General features: G+C 40.3%; 1 protein-coding gene across 3 annotated transcripts; it reads left to right on the plus strand.

Moving 5' to 3' along the window:
* Positions 1-584: 584 nt before the first annotated feature.
* Positions 585-21,993, plus strand: ASRGL1 (asparaginase and isoaspartyl peptidase 1). 3 transcript variants are annotated; one of them, XM_050894078.1, is made up of 7 exons: positions 585-648; positions 1,918-2,160; positions 6,044-6,186; positions 11,347-11,501; positions 15,733-15,851; positions 17,813-17,923; positions 20,558-21,993. In XM_050894078.1, the coding sequence occupies exons 2-7, from the start codon at positions 1,974-1,976 to the stop codon at positions 20,791-20,793; spliced, it is 951 nt and encodes a 316-aa protein (XP_050750035.1). In that variant the 5' UTR covers positions 585-648; positions 1,918-1,973; the 3' UTR covers positions 20,794-21,993. The 3 variants fall into 3 exon arrangements, with proteins under 3 accessions (XP_050750035.1, XP_050750037.1, XP_050750036.1); XM_050894079.1 differs by lacking the exon at positions 585-648 and adding an exon at positions 990-1,018; XM_050894080.1 differs by lacking the exon at positions 17,813-17,923.
* The last annotated feature ends 718 nt before the right edge of the window (positions 21,994-22,711 follow it).

Consider the following 22,711-nt stretch of genomic DNA (forward strand, 5'->3'; position numbering starts at 1 on the left):
TACAGCCCCTTTCAGTTTAGACCCCACAGCCCGAGCTTTAGTAGTGGGAATAACCCGGCCTGGTCAGAGGAGAGGGCAAGGGCAGGCATACGGGACGTGCTGTTGGGTTTTGATTTGGGGGAGAGGTGCCATTTTCCTAATTTAAAGCAAGGGGCGATCAAGCGGAGGTGGGTGATGAGGTGGTGTCACATCGCAGCTATCGCCTTCCACAGCGCGGCGGCAGCAGCACTGCCCCGGCCCCTCCGCAGGAGCCGGCTGCCAGAGAACTCGCTCCCCGCCTGCCTGCGGCTGAGGGGGAGAACGAAGCCGAGCAGGGCACGATGCGGCTGCACCCCGAACGCGGCGCCGGACCGCTCCTGCCGGCCCTAAAGGCAGCGGCGCCCGTCCCCCCGGCCGAGGGGGGAAGGTGAACGCCCGGGCCAGAATGGCAGCTGGCCGCCATCTTAACTGTGGGCACCCCTCATCGCGGGTGCCGGGCGCCATGTCTGCTGAGGGCGGCTCACCGGGGAAAGGGCTGCCCGCCCGCCGCCGCGGTGCGCGTCCTCTGCGGCTGGGTCCGCCCCGTGCTGCCGCCGGCAGCCGCCCGGGAGTGCGTCCAGGGCGCCGCTTGGTGCGGCGCTCGGCTGCTGTGGGGACGGGGCGCTGCAGGTGGGCACCGAGTCCGCGCTCTCGCTCTCCGCGAGGGGGCGGGTGAGGCTGAGCGACCGCGGGGGCGCCGGGAGCGGGCGGGCGGGCAGGTGGGCAGGCAGCCCGGCGGGGCGCGGGGCGGGCCGGGCCCGCCCCGAACTGAGGCGCCGCTGTGATGGCCGGCGGGGCTTGGGCTGCAGCTGAGGAGAGCCCCTGCTGAGTTCCTCCTCCCTGAGCCCCCTTCCCTGACCCTCGCGGAGGGAAGAGCGTAGCTGCCGATTGAAATAAAAACTTGAAAGGCCTCGCTTACGGGGTTCTCGGTGAAAACCGAGACGTTTCTGCCCCACCTCGGGCTGTAACGCCCGAACAGCACGGGCTGGGTCTTTATCTGGTGCGTTCCTGCTGCCATCCTGGCAAGCGGCCCCGAGAGCCAGTGCCACTCCTGAGGCAGCGGCAGTGTGAGGGACCGGGCTGTCAGTAGTCCAGGACTACGGAGAGACTCTGTCTAAAGGGTTTGCGTGTAGGATGAGGGAAAGGCTGTTGGATTTTGTTCTTCAGCGCCTCCAAAAATAGCTGGCCCTGAGAAACTGTTTTCACATGGACAGTTTCCTCTGTGAGGTGCCCTAGATTTCATTGGGAGATGAAGCTGCTTCTCCTTTGCCTTTTTCTGGAAGCAAAAACGTGATTGCCGTCACCAAAGATGTGTAGCAACGCTTTTTTGCTCACAGGAGGCCGTAAGCAGTAACAACAAGCTGTTGACTGCAAAGTTTGAATGCCTTGTTTTCCTGCGCAAAGTACAAAGTTTTGCAAGAGGTCAGAGGTTTGAAATGTAGGCTGTAAAGCTGGTTAAGCTGTTAACTCGGGTCAGGTCAGTTGCTTTTCTTTATTGCTGGTTATATTACTGTACTCAAACAATGGGGCTACCCATCTAACATGAAGAGCAGCTAGCAGGATCAAGGGTTACTCGATGCTTGTTTCTGTGTAACTTGCAATATCGCCAGATAGGGTTCATGCTAAATCATAAGATTGTAGAGTAACTTAGGTGGCAAGGCGCCTTCAGAGGCTGCCTGGCCCAGTCCTCTGCTCAAAGCAGGCCTGACCTCAAAGTTGCATCAAGTTGCCTGGGGCCTCCTCCAGTCCAGACTTAAATTAGGAGCTCCTTCGCATGAGTACTTAGCTTCCTGAAAGGTAAAATGGTTGCAGTCAAACTGACCGTATCTGTTAACTAACCTGCAGGTCTTTCTCCACGTAGAAGGGAGCACATGCTAAAGACTCTTATTTCCAAAACAGGCTAATTACAAGTAATCTGTGTGCGCAGCTGAAAGCCTTGGGAGGAGTTTGGCAGGATGAAGCCTGTCATTGTGGTGCATGGTGGAGCTGGCCGGATCTTTAAAGAACGAGAAGAGGGAAGTCGTGCTGGTGTTGTCAGAGCTGCGCTGCGAGGTTATGGTACCTTGAAACAGGGAGGCAGTGCCTTAGATGCAGTTGAGGAGGCAGTACGATCAATGGAAGATGATTCTCATTTTAATGCAGGTAATTTTTCAAGAATTAAGTGGGTTTAGAATCATCATGTATTTCAAGTGTTTTGTCCTGATGCTTCTGAAAATGCTGGCTTGCATTTTCTTTGAATTATGTACGTTGCAGTGGAGTAAATATTGGTGTCACAAAATAGTTTCTTTCTCGTATAATAAAAGAGAATGTTATGTACCGTAGTTTCTTGTGAGTACACTTAGGCAGTTGAGTTATTCTTTTCTCACTTTTCAGTGTTTTATACCTGCCATTTCATTCTTGTGGTACCATATTACTTCTCTGTAAATCTTCTCCCATTACTGTGCTGTGTATTCAGTTTCAAGACATGGACTCCTTAATGGAGGATACGTTTAGTTAACGTTCATGTTTAAGGCACTTGAATATAGATTGCAGCAATGTTTAAGCCTTAACGCTTGACCTTTACTATTACCAAAGGAATACTGTTCTTGGGGATTTTAGGTGTTTTTCTCTTAATTAATGCTTACAATTAGTGCTTTTGTAAATAATAATACAGAAATAATGCAGTAATGGTATATGAGTCATGAATTTATACAGTAAGGGTTCATAACTGGATTTCCAAATGATTAATGTTAATGTCAATAGTTCAATATTTTTCTCCTCTTTATATGACCTCAAATTTTTTATTTTGATGAATTTCAGTGAAAATATTTTCCACCCCCACCAAGGTATGTCAGGAATGAACATGGAAAGACCTGTCAGTGTTCAGTGTTTGAGATAACATAGCTCTTAGTTATGTGTTCACTTAGTTTAAAGAGATTCTCTTGTTCCTTCTCACCTTGTAATTGAGAGCGGGGGAGAGCTTTTACTTCATATGAAACTTTCAGTGTTTTGTTACTGACTTGGGTTGAACATCTTGGTTTTGGTTTTTTTTTTTTTTTTTTTTTTTTTTTTTTAGAGGATTCAAGCTGAAATCCTGAAGCGGACTTAGAGGTGTCGTGTGTACTATTATATAGTTAATGTCAGGGCGGCTTTTTCTCATTTAACTTTTGCTGAACTGGACTTGAGCCTTAAGCCTTTGTTCAGGTTTGACTATGCTGATCTAAATGGCAAGTAGTCTGGTAATCACAGATACATCTAATTGTGTTAACACTCATTAGACACAGCTGCTCTCAGTAGCTGGCAAAAATGAGCTGAAAGCTATGTGAAGAGGGCCCTGATTGGAGTGGCTGTTTAAAACTCACTGTGTGGTATTTATCTTTGTAAAAGAAAAATCAGTTTTACTGTAACATTTTCTAGGAAAACACAGACATTGCTAAGAGACAACAATAAAGACTGGGAAGAATGGGCGTAATGATCAGGTTGTGTCCTTTTTTTGAATGATAGGGTTTAGCCATGCTGTGTAGATGCATCTTGATGTAGGCTTGGTGGAGGGGCTCAGACGCTATGCTGTTGTCTAAAACTACCTTTTTAGTGACTTGTGCAGCGTAATGAAGTCATCAAGTTCTGCTTGTGATGAGGAAGTAGCCTTGGTTATGTTTACTTCATGTGATCTCTTCGACTAGCAGTATTGACTAGCTTGGTGTGAATACTTCAGATATAAGAACTGCCATTATAGTGATCCTTGCACACTTTCCTCCTCAGCCTTTGCAGGACAGAGGACAGATGTATCTGTAGACAGAGGGAATTGGAGTACTCCTCTCAGTACCGCTGCTGTGATTTGGCTAATGTCAGACACATTCGTTATTTGTGTCCCCTTAGATTTTCAGTCTTCTGTTGTCTCTCTGGTTTTTTCCCTGCCCTTTGCTTCATAAGTGAGCCAAACTCCCCCCCCCCCACCCCCCAATGCTGCTGCCAGTGGATACCATAGCCTCAGAGGTAGGTAGTCTGTGTGGTGGGTTGACCCTGGCTGGATGCCAGGTGCCCACCAAAGCTGCTCTATCACTCCCCTTCCTCAGCTGGACAGGGGAGAGAAAATAGAACGAAAGGCTCGTGGGTTGAGATAAGGACAGGGAGATCCCTCAGCAATTACTGTCACGGACAAAACAGACTTGACTTGGGGAAAAAAAATTCATTTAATTTATTACCAGTCAAATCAGAGTAGGAGAATGAGAAATAAAACCAAATCTTAAAAACACCTTCCCCCCACCCCTCCCTTCTGGCTGGGCTTAACTTTACTCCCAAATTCTCTACCTCCTCCCCCACAGCGGCACAGGGGGATGGGGAATGGGAGTTGTGGTCAGTTCATCACACGTTGTCTCTGCTGCTCCTTCCTCCTCAGGGGGAGGACTCTTCACACTCTTCCCCTGCTCCAGCATGGGGTCCCTCCCACAGGAGACAGTCCTCCGTGAACTTCTCCAACGTGAATCCTTCCCACGGGCTGCAGTTCTTCACGAACTGCTCCAGCGTGGGCCCTTTCCACAGGGTGCAGTCCTTCAGGAACAGACTGCTCCAGCGTGGGTCCCCCGCAGGGTCACAAGTCCTGCCAGCAAACCTGCTCCAGCGTGGGCTCCTCTCTCTCCATGGGGCCACAGGTCCTGCCAGGAGCCTGCTCCGGTGTGGGCTTCCCACGGGGTCACAGCGTCCTTCAGGCACATCCGCCTGCTCCGGCGTGGGGCCCTCCATGGGCTGCAGGGGGACAGCCTGCCTCACCATGGTCTTCCCCACGGGCTGCGGGGGAATCTCTGCTCCAGTGCCTGGAGCACCTCCTCCCCCTCCTTCACTGACCTTGGTGCCTGCAGAGTCATTTCTCTCACATATTCTCACTCCTCTCTGGCTGCAATTGCTGCTGCGCAGTAACTTTTCCACCTTCTTAAATATGTTATCCCAGAGGCACTACCACCGTCGCTAATGGGCTCGGCCTTGGCCAGCGGTGGGTTCTGCCTTGGAGCCGGCTGGCATTGGCTCTATGGGACATAGGGGAAGCTTCTAGCAGCTTCTCACAGAAGCAACCCCTGTAGCACCCCCACGACCAAAACCTTGCCACGCAAACCCAATACAGTTTAACAGAAATAAAAAAAACTTGGTTTAGCTCAGTGCAATGTTCAAGTCTTTCTACATGAGCTACTGTGTAAGTCTGCCATGTTTTGTTCTGGGTTTTTTACTTCTTTTTAGGTTTAGTCTTCCCCATCCTTATTAGCAAGGCTTGTGCACTTGATGTCTTACAACTGATTATTCCCCTGTGATACAGTTATTGGCATTATTTAAAAAAAAACCTATTTGCATTGTCTCATTTTGTATCTATCTCATTAATTTTCAATTAGGTTAGTGATAGCACCAATAATTATAGGAGAAAATAACTACCCAGCATTTTATTACTTTTTTTTTTTTAAATTCCTTCATCTACTATGTTTATTTGGTAATGAAGAACTTGTTACTTCAAGCTTTTGTTACAGTAGTGAGTGGACACTTTTATTCTGCTCCATCAGTTTTGGCAGTTTCTTGGAATGCTGTGTGACGTTAATCTGTTGATAGGATTGAACACTATGTTATTTTGTTGGGTTATGTTGCATCCTCCTTTGGAAGAACTGTAAAGATAAAATAGTTTTATGTGCACTTGAAGTGATCTGGGGGATAAAGAATTCTGTTCATGATTGTTTGTCCTTTTAACTTTCATACCTAGTATATAATTTTGGATGGAATTGGAAGTGTGTCTTTCATCTTATAAAAATAAAACTCAGTTTTAAAGTAGATTTGTACCCTGTGAGACTTCTGTTAATGGTTGGATTTTGTGGTTATGCTCAGCAGTGTTTCTGCTGTTTTGTTTGTATTCAGGAGATACTTTCAATAAGTCAGACAACAAACTGGGAATGAGAAAGTTTGCTTGATGAGCTCTAATAATTGAATCACCTGATGGTTAGCTCTTGATGACTTTCTTCTTTTTCCCTTCCTCCTTGATATTTTTTTTTTTTTTTTTTTTTGTCTGTAGGCTGTGGATCTGTTCTAAATGAAAAAGGTGAAGTAGAAATGGATGCCATTATCATGGATGGAAAAAATTTAGACTCTGGAGCAGTATCTGCAGTTAAATGTATAGCAAACCCAATAAAACTTGCTCGACTTGTCATGGAAAAGGTATGCTGAATATGTACTTGAGTATGAAGCATTTTTTCCCTTAGAACTTCATTGGATATACTGATACACCTCAATCATGATGTTTATGTAGTGCTTTAAAGCAGGAAAGAAGGGAGAAATAGATGGTAGTGTTTGGAAACTATGGTCATGACCATGCAGAACTTCTATTTTAAGGGGTTTTGAGAAGTATTTATTAAACATAGCATTCTAAGGAAACAAGTTTTGCCATGCAATTGGAAGCTCAAGGAGAATTGACCTATACATGTCGATCTGCTGTAGCTCCACAGCTGGTGTTCAAGATTTTAGGGTTTTTTTGTTCACTTGTTTTTTTGAAGAGCTTTTATGCTGTCACTGAGTCTTCTGCTTGATCTTGCAAGATTAAAGTTGGATAATATAGTGTCGACTTTGCAATGACATGGAACTGAATTAAATGACCCAATAACATATTTGGCCATGTAACGCAGTCTTATGTTGTTCTAGGTAGCTTTCTCCATTGTGACCTAATCAGATGGTAGCCTTAGTGCAAAGTCATGGTCTTCCAGCAGCAGGAGATAACATTAGCACTATGTGATGGTGACAGATTTTCCAAGAGAATCAAACTTATCAGGACAGCAAAATGATTTTTACTTGACCTTCTACATAAAATCAATCCCACCTTACTCCACTAAGAAGTCCCTGTAATATCTGCCACAGCAGACTTCTCTCATTTTTCAGAAATGGTGCAACTGGTATGGTTCAGGATGGAGTAGGTCATTTGTGTGATATGTGAATGTGTTTTACCATTACTAGACTGTGACAGTGATCAAAAAGTTTGTACTGTCTTTGGAGTTTACATTTTTCATCCTGTTAGTGCAGCTGCCCCATTGTTGAAAAGGGTTTGTATTTGCAAAAACACTTACTAACAAAGAGGATTTATGTTTCTTTAACCTTTCAAAGTGGCTTTTGAGGAAACAAAACCTCTTTTGGTGACCTATAAAGATGATTGAAAAGTAATTAATCCTCAACAGCCTCCAAAGAAGATAGGAATTATTTTTGCCCTTAATTGGAGGATAGTTCTTGCTTTTAAAATCAGAACTTTACACTACAGTATTTAATATAAATACTTCAGTGAAATGTATGTATACTAGAAAGCAATGTTAAAACTTGTGATGAATAAGCTTTTTGTTCCTTCATATGGGTTTTATTCTGTCATTTAGCTAGAACAAATAAATAAGTATAGCTGGTAGACAGCTTCACAAGACCAAAGTTTTCAAAGTTTGAGACGCTACGTGGAGGGTTGGGGGAGAGATGTTTTCTAGCATGTTGGGGGGGAATGTTGTTTTGGGGTTGGTTTTTTTTCTGTAGATAACTTCTTTTAATGCCCATTGTTCAGTTCATATTTCAGAATCACTGTTTTGGGGTTTTTTTGTCTTCTCCATGACAAAATCCTATTTAAGTCAGCAAGAATAAAGTCAAAACAACACTGTTGGTTTTTGAGAACATAACTTTACAAAGTGTTTTTTAAAAAAACAAAACAAAAAAACCCAAAACAAAAAACCCCTCTTCTTTGACTTTTTTGTCTATTATAAGGTCTTTCTCGTCATTGTGTGGTGCTTCTGGTGTTCAAAAACGTTGAGGCTAAATTTGAAAGGAAATCATAAAATTCAACTGTATAGGACCAAGTATAATGGTGTAGCCCTAAAAACACGAAATTTTGTGGTAAAGTGTATTAGTCTTTTCCCAGATGCAAAAAGTACTGTGTAGATGACAAAGTTCAAATGTAAATGGTGGCCTAAATTGCTTGATATATCTTGAGATGAGTTTCTGCTGCTTCTCCATCAGGTATTGTAAATGGGAATACCAACTGATGTTACTCTTCTGTTCATCCTGGACAGGAATTTTGGAGCACCAACCCAGGCTATTTCACAGTACATTTCAGAGTGTATTTTGTTTTGTTTTACTGTGCATAATTAAAAATATTTTTAACTCTGTCACCCATGGGTAATAAGACTGTAGTTTTCCTGGGGTCCTAAGCATGTTAGAATGCGTATTACCCAGTGGTTTTGAGATGCCTCACTACCTTAAGGAATTTTGAAACATGCAGCTCGCAAAAACAACCAACCAAACAAAAAAACCCTCCCCACCTGCTTGTAATTTTCTGTATTTCCATTACTATTATGGAACAATATGGGCTCCATCTGGTGGCCAGAGTAGCTTGTCTGGATTGTTGTTGCGCACATTTATCCTGTGTGCTGTCACATTCTCACAGGGCTCAAACTTGTCCAAATTCATGGGGTAGGAGAAAGGAGGGCACCAGAATAATTTCCATTCATGATTTACTATGCTATTGAACACAGCAGCCTCTAGAGATGGAAGGCTTTAGTATGTTAACTAACTCAACAAATCCTTGAGAAAGCAGTTAAATTCCTGTTGAATTATTCTTGTTTATAGTGAACAAAAATAGAATGATACATTGAAATGGCTTTTTTTTTTCTTTTTTAATGGGGCATGTAATACCCCTCAGCTCCAACACTTCATTAGATGGGCATCTCGTGAACATCAGAGCACTGATTCATTGGTATACATGAACTGTGTATATGTTTTCTCCTACTATATCATCCAGCCCTTTACATTAGACAAAGGAGAATTTAGCTTAGAACATAGACTTCTCAAGGCAAAGGTGCAAATTTTTGCTGTGCTCTGCATGCTGCCAGGATTGTTAAATAAGGAACAGTGATGGTCTGAATTTCAGGCCAGCGGCAGAAATTTGGGGGATTTTCTCTTCCCTGTTTCCCATGAAATTAACTAAACTTGCCAACATTTGTTGTTTGTTAGTAAGATCTCTGGAACTTTTTTTTTTGTCCTTTTAGATTATTTTGTATAAATGTGTCCCAGAAAAATTAGGCACTTAAGAAAGTTAGCAAACATATTCATGAAACTGTAGAAGAAGGACAAGACAGAAAAATACGCTTTTAGGGTTGTTTGGCAATGTTCTACCAGCTCTTTTAATTGACAAGATATGTTGAAGAGAAAAACAGAATAATTCTCCTTAAGATATCTTCTTTTCAGTGAGGACTGCGGGGAAAAAAAAAAACAAACAAAAAACAAACCAAAAAAACCACCCCAATCATAGAAGCTTATTCCTCTGTATGCAAGTATTTCTTGTTTGTGCAGCTCAGGAAGGTGGGTATGTTATCAGAATCTGCATGTGGGAGGGAACCGTTTGAAAAAGTTTTAAGAAATAACTTCCATTTTTTTTACAAGAAAACTTTATTTTTTTTAAAACTTATTTAAAGGATGATATAGAATCTTAATTGCTGAATAAAGCAAGTGATGGAGGACACAGCCTTCTGATACACTGAACTTTTCTTTTGACTTTATCTGTATTTCCTAACAAAAAAACCCAAACAAACAAACCACCAGAAAAACATCAAAGAAAAAACCCCAAACCAAAACCAATTTGAATTACTGGATCGTGTGCTTCTGGTGGTTTAGTGACAGAGGGGGGCAGTATTGCACAAAGAAGTTGGCTTTCAAGTCGAAGAACACTAGCTTTGTTAGAAGTAAGTAGGTCTTTCATTGTCTGGTAACATCACGCGGCATATAAGCCTGTTGTCCACTCTTTCACATATACAGAGGACTTCTTCCTTGTAACCCTAATTCTTGTTCCCTAAAGCAATACTCTCATGAATTGAGGACTTAATTTGTCAATAAAAAGGCATTTAAATTTTGAAAAATGTTCGATGTCAGGGCTACAACATCAGGAATGTTTCTAGTGTAGTCACATTTCCCATTTCTGTAACTACCTGAAGGGGTTAGTGCAGAGGCTGTAATAGGCTTAAGTAGAGATCAGTGTCCGTGGTTTGGGAAGAGGTTTGGCTGGAATCCTTTAAAACAACGCAGTGCTATGGTTTGTCATGGTAGTGATTGCTTGTCATTGCTTTAGAAATCAACAGAAGTTGATGGTCTGCGACATCTTAAAAGTCTGAAGCTTTGAGAGTGTAAATGTCCTGCAGAATGCAGCATGACACAGAAATACCCAGCCTCTGGTGTCCTTGCTTCAGGCTGAGAGCCAAGTATGTGCCACTTCAGTGCCCTGCAAGGCTCTGCAGGCCTGCTGCCTCCAGCATCACGTGGTCCTGCTTTTTGGACCTCAGCTGGTACCTGTGTGCTGTGCTGTTGCACGGACATAAAAGCTTGCTTGAAGTTAGGTGCTGTGCTCTGAAATGACTCCATGCTGTATAGTCAGACCACCACGCCACCAAAACCTTCCCAGGCTCTGATGAGCAATTAACAGCTGTATAGTGGTCCAAGAAGTTGATGCTTATTTTTGGACACAGATTTAAAAAAAAAATAAAATCAGATTTTAGAGGTCCTACTAAAGTATAAGTATTAATGAAACAAATTTATCTGGCAAGTTTCTCTAAAATATGAATTAACCAAGCTGTACAGACTTTGAAGCATGGATTTAACTAAGATTGTTGACTTCAAATCTGGTCTAATGGCTTTGCTAAATAAAGGAATCAAAACAGAGCTTCTGCAAATGTTGTTAGAAGAGAGCAAACATTTTTTGGTCAAACCCATTAGAACAGTATTCTGTTCTTAAATTTGAAATTCTGGGTCTATAAGAGTAGTGGCTAGTTGAAGGAAATATTTAAAATAAAATGGTTCAGCTGATGTTAAGAAACACTTTTGTGTATGATATTTACTTTTTTTGGTTATTTTACTCTTAGGAAGTATAATACCTTCAAACAGAACAGGAATTTATTTACCATTCTTTCCTTCTGAGTAAAATCCTTCTAGATCTCTTAGTTAACTGGACAAAACAGTTAGTTAAGTAGTGATTTGGTGATTGACTGGAAACAATACAAAGAAGTTGCATGCAAATTAGCAAAAGAGCAAATTTACCAATTTTTCTTCTCCCATTATAATAAGTATTAAATAGATAAATGCAATTCTTTTCTACTAATGATGAAAGTTTGTATCTGTTTTGGAGAGTTGAAAATTTTTTCAGCTAGTGGAAGAGGATGTAGGCATAGAAATCTAGAAAGTTTAAAAATAAAACAAAATTTGGAATTTTCTTTGTGTGGGTAATTCTAAAAATAAAGAGTGATTATACAAAACTGCTCAGTACAAGGCGAAACAAGAATTCTCAGTGAATCTCTTGTCTGTCTCCTGCAGACAAAGCACATGCTGCTGACTGACCATGGTGCACACCTGTTTGCTCAGGCCATGGGTATTCCTGAGATTCCAGGGGAGAAACTCATAACCGAGAGATCCCGGGAGAGATGGAAGAAGAACCTTGAGCCAGATTCCAACCCTGAAGAGTTTCAGAAGTAGGGTTTGTGTAAAATATTTTTTTCTTTTTAAATTCAGGTAATTTAATTTGTGCTATCAGTTTAAAAAAAAAAAAAAAAACACAAAAAAAACCCCCAAACCCAAAACAAAGCTTGAAGGCCTGTATTCAGACTTGAGAATACTTCAGTTCCAAGTGTTACATGGTTTGATACAGTCTTCACAGTATGTCCTCAGTGAAAGTAATGAAAAAATCAAGCTTTCAGTGAATTTGCTCAAGTGTAAGTGACTGGAACAAACTTGAACAAACTTGTTGGTGCTTAAGAAGATTATCGGTCACTTTAACATAGCATAGGTTTTGTGGCATTAATGGAGGACGAAGTTAGAACTTGTTATTGCTCTTAAAATCACCAGTCACAGAAGTGCATCAAGCAGCTTTAACAAACAGCAGGCATCACTTTGTATAGTTCTTTTCCATGGAGGAACTGTGATTCTAAAAAATCTCCAGTCCGCATTTTAAAATGAGTCCATGAAAAAAAAATTAATAAAGCTGATTTTGGTTAAGTAGATGATCAAATTTGTCTTTAAACTGGATTAGGTAGTTAAATGACATCAGATTTTGACCAGTAACTCTTTCTGAGTGCTGATTGTGGCTGTTGGTTATTGTAGAGAGGAATGAAAAAATTGACCAAGAAGATCAGTGTAGTGGTGAGTGTGAAAAGAGATGCTACTGGATGGTATTGCACAACAGCAAAACGAAAGTCACTTGAAAAATAAGCAAGTCTCATAGAGAGGAAGGTGAGGTGGATGGGAAAGGAAGGAAAATCATCAGATGTCAAAAATGTTTTCTATGCCTGTGAGGTAGGCATAAATACTAAATTGTTTTGAGCTTCTATTTGTATGTCAGTGGTTGTGGCATAGGAAAACACTATTACATTACATAAATGCTGTATTACATGTTGTTCATCTGTTCTGTGAAATAGTAGTAATGAGAGAAGCAGAGCTGAAGAATTTGTAGATCAAAAGGAGGAAATTTCTTCTGTGGGCACGTTAATTAAAGTCCATGAAATGAGGCTGTAAACTACAAGCTATATGTTACTTTCAGTCAATTGCTGGAAGGAAAAACAAATTCATGAGGCAAGTGTAAATATGGTCTTGTAAACAAAGTGAAGTTGTTCCTTGACCATAAGGTCTCAGTCGTAGTTCATCTTGTATCCAACAGAAATTTTCTTTTGATGCATGGTCTATCCAAGGACTGTGTGGTATTATAATTCATTATGAAGAATTTTGAGGATGGCGTAGCCCCTACTGCCACTTGGTCTCCTGAATATCTAAGTTGGAATGGCATGGCATCTGAGTCTCCATTCACTCTTTATAACTGCTTAATTTTTTTTTTTTTTTTTTTTTTCTTATAAGTGTTAGGCATCTTCAATTTCAGCATTGTCTTGTTCTGGAATATCTGATAATAGAAGGCTTGTGTATTTCTGAAGGGCTCAAGACTTTTTCTTACCTTAGCCACGCTGTTCTTTTTCTGACAACCAGTGCCCAAAACATCAGCACAAATTCACAAAATTGAAAACAAGTCTTTTTTTTTATGTAAGCCCATTTGTTCCTGTATCACATGTGGAATGCTCTTTTTCCCTGTTATGTCCACAGTGATTATGCAGAAACTTGCCTGAGGCGAACAGACAGAAGGTGAAGTAGTATTAGTCAGAGGCAACATAATACCAGATCATACTGGGAATTTGAAGGTGGTTGTGTACTTCCAGTCCTCGGGTCCTAACAATGTTGGAAACCTTGGGGGTTCACAGCTTTCCAAGCAAAGTATGGTGTCTCCAGAAGAGAGACCTTTCTCTTCTGCTGGTTAGAAGCCTGCATTCGTTTATGCTAAAAGCTTATGATTCCATTGCGTGTACAACATGGCACCTCATACACCTTTTGCTGAGAATAAGGCGTGGTTTGTTTTATTTTCAGTCTCTCACTCCAAAGATTCTGACCATACCTTTGTCAAGAATTGCTGGAGATTGCCTGAGAACCCCACAGAAAGGGAGCTGAGTCTGGCCATAAGGTAGTAGATGGGCTGCTAGCCCCTCTGTGAATCACAGTGCAAGAGTAACTTGAGGAGGTATTAATTAACAAGGACCCTGACAGCAATCGACAGAAAACCCTACTACTGATGCAGGGCTAACATGAAATAGCAGATGCCTTATTAGTTGAAAGGGAATAGAGTAAGTACATGTAACTTCATGGGTACTGGATAATGAAAGATTTAGACAACAGGGAATGAACAAATCCAACTGATCCATTCTGTATTGCAGTATATGCAGTACATAAGAATAACACTTGATTGAACAAAATCTTACTACTAATAGCATCCTCTTGTGTACTACAGGTACTTTTTGAGGTTCTTGCTACTGTCACTAACAATAGAGAGATGATTATAATATGGTATCTCTACTTAGACAGTTTTGCCTGCCTTGGTAATGTTTCTGAGTCAACTAGCTATGCAACAGATTGGTTAGATCTTCTTTGCCTTTGTTCTGAAGATGAACAAAGAAAACATGACACTGAAGCAATAAAAAAGTTTAAAGGGACAGTAAGAAATAGAGTGTAGTTGTATATTTGCTCCACTGCAGATAAGGTATGTCAAACACATTCACTTTGTTATTTATGACCAGTCGAGCTCTTGTACCAAAACAGATAGCTGCTGCGTATGTGATCTGTGTACTTTCATCATTCTCACAGTTGCTTAAGGTAAATACATACCTAGGAAAATGTACCTCTGGATGCACCTTTCTTAATTTGTCAGGAGGATCTAACTTTAGTTGATTGAAGGGTGCACATGAGTGTGCAAGGGAGTACTGAATTTACTCATATTCTTTTCACGAAATCATTTGTAACAGATGGATGGGTGGGAAGCCCATCTGCACCATCGTATGAGTTTGAGATGAGGTCCATCTCCACATAAATGTCAGAGCAGTTTGTAAGGCCTGTGATTCATCAGTCAACTTTGAATTGCTGTGAATGAAGTGTAGGGACTGACAGTATGATACTTTACGTAAGTGAGAGGGAACAGGAAGTTGCTTCTCTGAGAAACTGACTGTGGGTTTCATGGTACACAAAGACTTTGTCTGACTTAATTAGCTTAGATTTTGAGGGGCTATAGAGAGACATTCACCAGTGCCCAGGCAACTTCCAAAGGTATTCCTGTTCCAGTCGCCTGTTGGCAGTTCCTTGAAGGATTGTTACAAATTCTCTTCCTGTGTGGAGGCATTTAGATTTTTTTGGTATACCTCTTCTAGCCAGATACTGTTTTATGTTCCTACATGAATTGCCAAGGTTGGAATATGTGGACACTCAAACTGTTGCTTCTCAATCATGTCTTGCTTCTCAGTGCAGCAACTGTTACAGTAAGTTACAATAGCCTTTTTTTCTCTGAGTATGAATACACATGTATATTTTAAGCAGCCTTTTATACATGACTTCTGTGCTGAAGAAATAAAGCAGTAGTTGAGACTTCTATTTTCTTCAGTGCATGAAGATTTTTAAGCTGATGTGCAGTTTCAACAGATTCTACTGGCCAAGTGATTTAAACCTCAAGATTGTGTAGTTACAGAGTACAAAGACGAAAATATGTATTAATGATGTGTTGTGAACAATACTAGTTGAAAGGCACATAAATAACTTTTTTTTTTTTTTGGTGGCATTCAAACATTTAGGGGAATAAGGAAGAGGAAAGAGGAGGAACAGGAAGGAAATGATTCAGTGCATGCATAACATTACTGTCCTTTTCTGTATTTGCTCGTTTACGTGCATTGTCATTAATAATTCCAGTTAACCTCCTGTTGAGACAGTGGAGACAGTTCTTGCGTCTTTGAGTTGCTGTTTAGGGGAAAGTTGTGTGTCGGGTGTGTCACAGTCAAAAAAACTACTCCAGAACTATGATGGCTAGAAATATTTCTGCCCTGTGTGCTTTTGTTTTGTGGGTTTTTTCCTCCCCACGCCAAAGTTTCCATGCTATGAAGGTAAACAGGTTATGGGGGGAGATAAAAAAAATTGAGTGTTTTCTACTCTATTAAATATAAAGCTACGAGAATTGTTGCATATTGCTTGTTATTTTTGTAATGAGAAGCATGGTAAAAAATAGCTTTATGAAGAGCAGTGATTTTTTTGCAGTAATCTTTTTTTAAAGCTACCTGGAAAAGAAATGCAACATGCTTTGGCAGGTATGCTTTAATTCTACCTAATTTTGTGAACTGTTTTTCTTGGCAGAGACCTTGGAACAGTCGGTGCTGTTGCTATAGACAGTGAAGGAAATGTAGCTTGTGCAACATCCACTGGAGGACTCTCTAATAAACTGATTGGCCGTGTTGGTGACACAGCATGCATAGGTATGGGGTGTGGGGTCTTGCCTCTCATTTTTTGGAGGTATCTCATTTAAAGAAGGAAAAAAAGAAAAAAAAAAAAGTATTACACATTCTCCTTTTCATTAGTGAAATGAAACATAAATACTGGTACGTCTGAAATGGAGGTCTAACTTTCAAATGTATCAAAGCTCAAGCTCCTTAACAGAACGTGGAGATTGCAAGTAAGGATTGGGAGTAGAGGTGTAGTGCTGTCATTATTATCACCATCCAGTGCTTTTCTGTCTGGAAAATGGGGATGGGAATTTCTTTTTTTTCTGTCCTTCCCTGAATGCTAACATTTTTTGAATGTGTTTCCTTTCTGTTCATTCTGATAAAGCTCTCCTTTTGTACATCCATGCTTACAGCTAAGTCAAAAAATGTAGCCTGTTCCATACTAAGATGCTGTTTTCTTGATACTTAAGGAATTAGGTGTAATTGTAATTACTGTTCGTTATATCAGTGAGCCAGAATTGTGAAATGACTGGCAACTTTGAGTAAATTCCTGTTCTTAGAGAGCCCTGATAAGACTGCTTCAGAGCCTAATAGATGCGGTATGGAATAAAGGAAATATTTTAAGAGATCTCTTATCCAATTATAAAGAGACACTTGAAATCCTTTCCCCAGACTTCTTCCTCTTTGTAGGACGGACTTGCCATTTGATTGCTTCAGAGTTCTACCATACAGCTGGGATTTGGAAAATAATTATTTTTAGTAAAACATGTTCCAAACTCAAATAGCACTCCTGTTGGCAGTACATGATTATTATAAAACTAATACTAACTTTCTCTCGCACACTAAGTTGCTAATATTTTGGTACCCTCTGCATTTTGACTATGATTTTCAGCTTCATTTCTGACTGCAGCCTTCTGACTGCAAATACCCTTCTCTTATGTAGATCATGTTCAGGGCTCCTATAGTGTGGGACATAGGTCTGTGAAGGACAAGCGAAACTGGGCACTGTTTAGCGTATTGCTTGCAACTTTTGCTCTTACTAGACATCCACAGGATTGGATACAGAAATGCTAGCTGTCCTTTTAAATATTAGAGCCTTTTGAAAGGGGGCTTTGACAAGACTGGTTGTGGCAGTGTTTTTCCACGTGTAAATGGGGGTCCATTGAAAGGGTCTGATCTGATCAAGAAAGTACAGAAGGGAAGAAACTTTCATTGCTCTTCTATGCCTCTTTGCCCTCCCCCAGCACCTTGTTTATAATGCTGTGGTATGTTCCTCCCCAGCTCCTGGGAAATATTTTTCTTAGGAGATGTGCTAGAAACATGGGTGTTGAGCAAGTGGAAGTTTGGTGGAGAACCGGGTGTGGAATGTACCAGCAAAACAAGGATGGGAGGGAAAAAAAAAAGGAGGGGGGCGGGAGGGGGCAGCGGGGAGTTCAACAGAAGAAATGCTCTGCTTGTGGTGAGGACTTGCAAGATTCTTCAGGGGTGCTTTGTGATGCTTCACTAGAGCCCAGGCTCTTCAAATCTCTTATCTGCTTTTGCTCTTGCGAATAAGTTCCCCGCAAACTTTGGTCAATTCACCAATGTCCTCCCAAGATCTTCCTTTGTATCTTCTTAATTGGTAATGTTGCGTGACCTGGCATTCTTCATCCCATCAGTATCTTGCTGATCCTCAATATACCGTCCCTTGCTGTTGTGGAAAATATTTTTGCCCATCCCTGTGAAGTGTTGGCCTGCTTCTGCTTCTTGTACCACAAGCAGATCACTGGTCTTCTAGTTCTCTCAACTTGGCAACTGACTTCATCCAGCTGTTGTTAATCTCTTTCATATATTTTACTTTTCAAACTGAGGCAGAAATGAGAAAGAAGTTTGTTACTGATACTTTGCTCCCAGAGGTGCACAGAACTGTTCAGTACCTATTTTAAACAATGCAGAGTTTGCAAATTGAATTACAGAATATTGCCTTTTTTTTTTTTCTTCCCCCTTCTGAAAAGGAAGTGGAGGTTATGCTGATAACCGTTCTGGTGCCACTTCAACCACAGGACATGGAGAGAGCATTATGAAAGTGGTCTTAGCCCGACTGATCCTCTATCACATGGAGCAAGGTATATTCCAAACTTCCTGTAAGCTGAAGTAATGAGGACAGGAAACATTGCCTAATGACAGGTTTCAGTTTATGTACTATGATCCTAGAACAGTTGTCAGAAGAGTTGCTCCCAGGGGTATGTGGATGGGTCACCTCTCTTTAAAAACAAAACAAAGTACCAAAGTATTAATAAAGGTAAAATAGCCTTAAGTGGACAGAAATGTCTATGCTACTTGATGTTTAATCATGCTTTAGATCAATGTACATTGAAAGACATTATAGTCTACTTTGTTTAACTGAAGTTCTCTTTAATAATTTTTTCCCAATTTTAAACTAAAATTTTGTGAACAAGGAAATAGAAAACAAGTAAAAGCAAGATATATTTAAGGAAGCAGTAGGGGAGGGCTAGAGACAGATAATCAGAGCTGAAATAAGAAAGCATAGGATATCACCTTTCTAATAAACTGTAAAGGTCTTTATTTTAACAACTCCAATTATAGCAACAGAAGTGCTTTTAAGACGTTTTAACTATGATTTAAATTTTCATTTTGTTTTGGAAAATATACTAAGCTGACTGGGTGGGTATGTGGTAAACAGCTGACACAGTGTGTTTTATGTGACTGTAATATAATCTGACTGTGGGATGACCCTTTGGAGCTTTACCTTCATGAGTTAGTCTGTCATCTAAACCCTTGATTATATTACAGCCTGTAAACATAGCCAGACAACATACTTGTATTGCATGCAGTTGAAGAACCATTAATATAGATATCCCCATTATTTTTAGAAAGCCATAGCTTTTGGGGAGTACAGTGTAACTTGCTTTGAGATCAACCAAACTGGAAATAGTTGGAAAACTTTCAATTTACTTTTTCATTGGAGAAGCAGTAAGTAGAGAGACAAGTAACAGCTGAGAATATTTTTGTTACGCTTTATAGAGCTGTTTGCATATAATGGCCGCATTTCTCTGTAAATCTCTTCGCTAATTTGATAGTTTCAGCATAAAATACAACCTACAGATTATTTCCCAAAGCTCTAACACATTATGATCTCCCCTTACTCTCTATATTATGTCCCTAGCTATTCAATTTGTGAATGGCCTTCTAAGCTCTATTTAGTCTAAACTGTGTAAACCAGTTCCTTCTCTGGCTTGAAGTTAACTGCATTGCAAAACCTATGCATTGATAGCAGTTATCTGGCTTGTGATAAATCAGTATGAAAGGCAAATGAGGCTCAAATTAAAAAGTTTTTTTAAAAAAGAGAAAAAGAAAATGAACTCACATGTGTGCATGTTTAATTGGTTTGCACTTGTTCACCCTGCCTGTGCTTGCTCTACCTTCATTCATCCTGCCCAGAAGTATAACTCAGCTGCCAGGAAAATATGTCAGCAATAGACTTCCCGCCCCCGCCCCCCCCCCCCCCCCTTCCATGAAGGCACCGAAAACAAACCCTCAAGTTATTCTAACTTTTTGAGTCCTTGAACAGTGAACTGAAGTTGCATATTTAAGAACAACTATAGAGCTCTTTCGTAACTCTATTCAGCTATTCAGTAGTTCACATAGTAAATACCTTCTTTTGGACCAATGCTGCAAAATTTACTTTCATATTTCAGGAGTGAATTGCTTTGCCAGTCTTAACAGCTGTTGGAATCTCTGTCTTATGGTGGCAGCTGTTGTCTTGATGAAAAACCAAACAGTGAAATACTGACCCTTTGAAGTCAGTGCCGCTGACTTGAATAGTCACAGTGTCACCCGTAACGTCAGAGAAAGGAGCTTTATCCTGTCAGTCACCAGTGCTGTGAATAATTGAATAATTCTGACTCTGCTGGTTTTGTTTGGTTTTAACTCAAAATTTGCAAGGAAGGCATGAAGGTCAGTTTTTGTTCTGCAATCTAAGCTGCATAACATTACCGATGGCATATATCTTAGAACAATTAGGCCGAGCCAACTGCATTCCTGAATATATATTCGAACTTGCAGTGAACAAATATTCTGTAGCTATTACAGGCCTGTGTGTATGATGTACATGTTAACTTTGATTTATTTAGAAAATATTCCTGTTAATATGAATTAAGTGTAATGAAAACATAAAGTTGCTTTGCTGGTCCTTTCTCTCATGTCTAGTACATTGAGTCCTCATCTTGCCTGATACTTTCAGAAGTTTCGGGAAGAGTAACGCTGATGTCTGCTTTTGATAAATTATGACTGCGAAGTATGTGCTTTGAGCTCCATTGCGGCCAGTGGACTTGGAATGTAGATGATGACTGAAATTTTTGATTGTTTTAATGTGTTTTTTTTTTTTTTAATTGTAAATCCCTTAGACCTAGCTTGTGGCAAACCTTTGATGGAAAGCTTGCAGACTGGCATTTTTCCCTTCAAATGATGGCATAAGAAATGTTGTGTCTTGAGCATAGAGTTGATGAGTTAGTCTATATCAAACACTGAAACTGAATTACAATCTGAAGCTATTTAAATCCTGTGTTTGTAGCAGCACCATACTGTAGCAGCTATTAGCAACTGTCCAGAGCCTTCCTATAAACAGTTCCTTTGCTACACTGGAAACTTCTTGCCGATTTAGTTGAAGGAGGAATTAGATTTGGCTGGCTCCATGGGGAGGGACAGATACCATGAAGTTATCTTGTTCTTCTTTTCAGGAATGTCACCAGAGATGGCCGCTGACACTGCATTAGACTACATGAAGACACGAGTTGGGGGCTTAGGGGGTGTCATTGTTGTTAACAATTCAGGAGAGTGGGCAGCAAGGTTCTCCACCAAGCAGATGTCCTGGGCTACTGTAAAGGATGACCAGCTGCATTATGGGATTTATGCTGGGGAGAGGCATACAAAATCTGTTGATGAAGCACTTATATCTGAAAGTGAGGGATTCTGAGAATGAAAAAACATCGACTGAGGAAGAATGAAGATCTCCAGTTTTTGCTGGAGGACAATGACAGTTGATTTCATCTTTCTGAAAGATCTGTACTCTTTTGATTGGTTCACAGACATTGCCACATTTACAGTCAAAATGAAATCTGGACATAGTTCTTCAGTGGTCATGGATATATGTATAGTGTTTATTAATACCTTCAGGAAGTCAGGAGATCGTCCTTTTCTAGATAAGAAAGAGAATGGTCAGTAGATTTCTTGGTTAGCATGCCTTAATCCTCCATTAATGGGAGCCTGAGTTTCAGTATTAGAGGAACTCCTGTCCATGCCCATTCTCAGAGACTGCTGCCAGGATGATTTGAGAGATGAATACCTATTAATTAAAAACTGAATTTTGAAAATTGCACCGCTCTCCAGAGCCTTTTGAGCAGTCATTCCATGATAAAAAAATGCTAAGTGTCAGTGAAATACCACCAAACAGCAGTGAAGGGTTAAGACTACGTCATTGTCACAGGCTTGAGGTAACTGTCAGGGGAAATAATAATGCAGTAAAGAAAATAACTTTTCGCCAGAGATGGGAAACATGATGCTTTCTAAAGAGTCCTATTTTATTCCATTCATTGGCGTCAGACCTACAATTAAAAAACAGAGACCACAACAACATAGGCTACAATATTTCGAAGTATATGTGGATAGTTGACAGGAAAGATATTACTGACTTACTATCTGGGGTAGTAATAAAGGTCATGATTTCAATAAATATAAATAAAACAGCAATCTTTACTAAAATACAAAGGTGATAGGCACCTTTTAAGTCTAAACACGAGACACATGATTAACTGGAAAAATAATTATCTAAAATCAAGTGATAAAAGCAAGCTGTACTAAAACTAATAAAACTGCCTCTTAAGCTTCTTGTTTGAAGTCTGTAACGTTTTCTGGAGAGGTTTTCTTTTTAAAAAAGAATTTATATTCTGCATTACCTGTAATACAGTTTCTTCATTAAGATTTTGTATTTTTAAAAGAAAGAGCAAAATTTCTTTTTCCTGTTTTCTGACTTAATACATTTTTTTTGTGTTAATACTGTGTAATAATTTTATGGATTTTAGCTGGTGACTGGGTTTCCTCTGTGGTCGGATTTGTATGTTATAATTGCATGCCATCATACTGTGGAATGTTCCCTTTACAAGAGAACCCAAATAAACATAGCAAAAATCTTAAGTCATAGTTTGAAACCACTCATCCCTGTGTCCCAACTACCATAAGCCACGTTATCGAGTTGGCTCATACAGAACGGTAAGGTTGCCAAGGCTGTCTAACCTGCTCTCTACTTTGATCCCTGGTTTATTAGATGTTGCAGATGACTGGATGTGGACAGCGATGGTTCAAGAGTAGATGGCTCATGCAAAACATAACCATGGAGTACTTGTGTACTTTGTTCCACAGGAGATCATATAGAAAATGGCTACTATCTGATCATCAGAAGTTTATGAAACAATAACAGTATGTAAGATGTGCTCATCTGTAGAGAGAAGTAGTTGTCTTCTGAGTAAAAATTAATTTATTTCCCCTTCTGTGCATGAGATACCAATCTTACAGGGCTAGACTGTTCTCTGGGAAAAAAGCAGTATTGTCTTAGCTTCATTTCCAGAATATCAAGGCAATCCAGATTTTTGTGGTCAAGATTCTGCTTTGGTTACCTCACCTGTCCCTAGTGCAAGATCAAATTCAGGACAGGCAATAGAAAATATGATCTCCACAAGTTCTGCCAAATTCCACTTTGCAGCATTGTTTTAATGAAATTGCTCAATGATTATTTTAATGAAAAAGAATCAAACTTGAAGGATGTTTTTTAGAGCTAAATGGTGATACATAGGCATGGATGTAGGCTGTACACAAGACAAGAAGAATACAAATGTCTT

This window comes from Gymnogyps californianus, chromosome 3, assembly GCF_018139145.2.
Source record: "Gymnogyps californianus isolate 813 chromosome 3, ASM1813914v2, whole genome shotgun sequence".
In the NCBI taxonomy this organism is placed as follows: Eukaryota; Metazoa; Chordata; class Aves; order Accipitriformes; family Cathartidae; genus Gymnogyps; species Gymnogyps californianus.

What these genes read in the sequence shown, in the direction of transcription:
- ASRGL1 (XM_050894078.1), top strand. Translation starts at nt 1,974, where the DNA reads ATGAAGCCTGTCATTGTGGTGCATGGTGGAGCTGGCCGGATCTTTAAA. An exon ending in TGATTCTCATTTTAATGCAG is followed by an intron (nt 2,161 to 6,043) that starts GTAATTTTTCAA and finishes TTTTGTCTGTAG; the next exon opens with GCTGTGGATCTGTTCTAAAT. An exon ending in CCTCTATCACATGGAGCAAG is followed by an intron (nt 17,924 to 20,557) that starts GTATATTCCAAA and finishes TCTTCTTTTCAG; the next exon opens with GAATGTCACCAGAGATGGCC.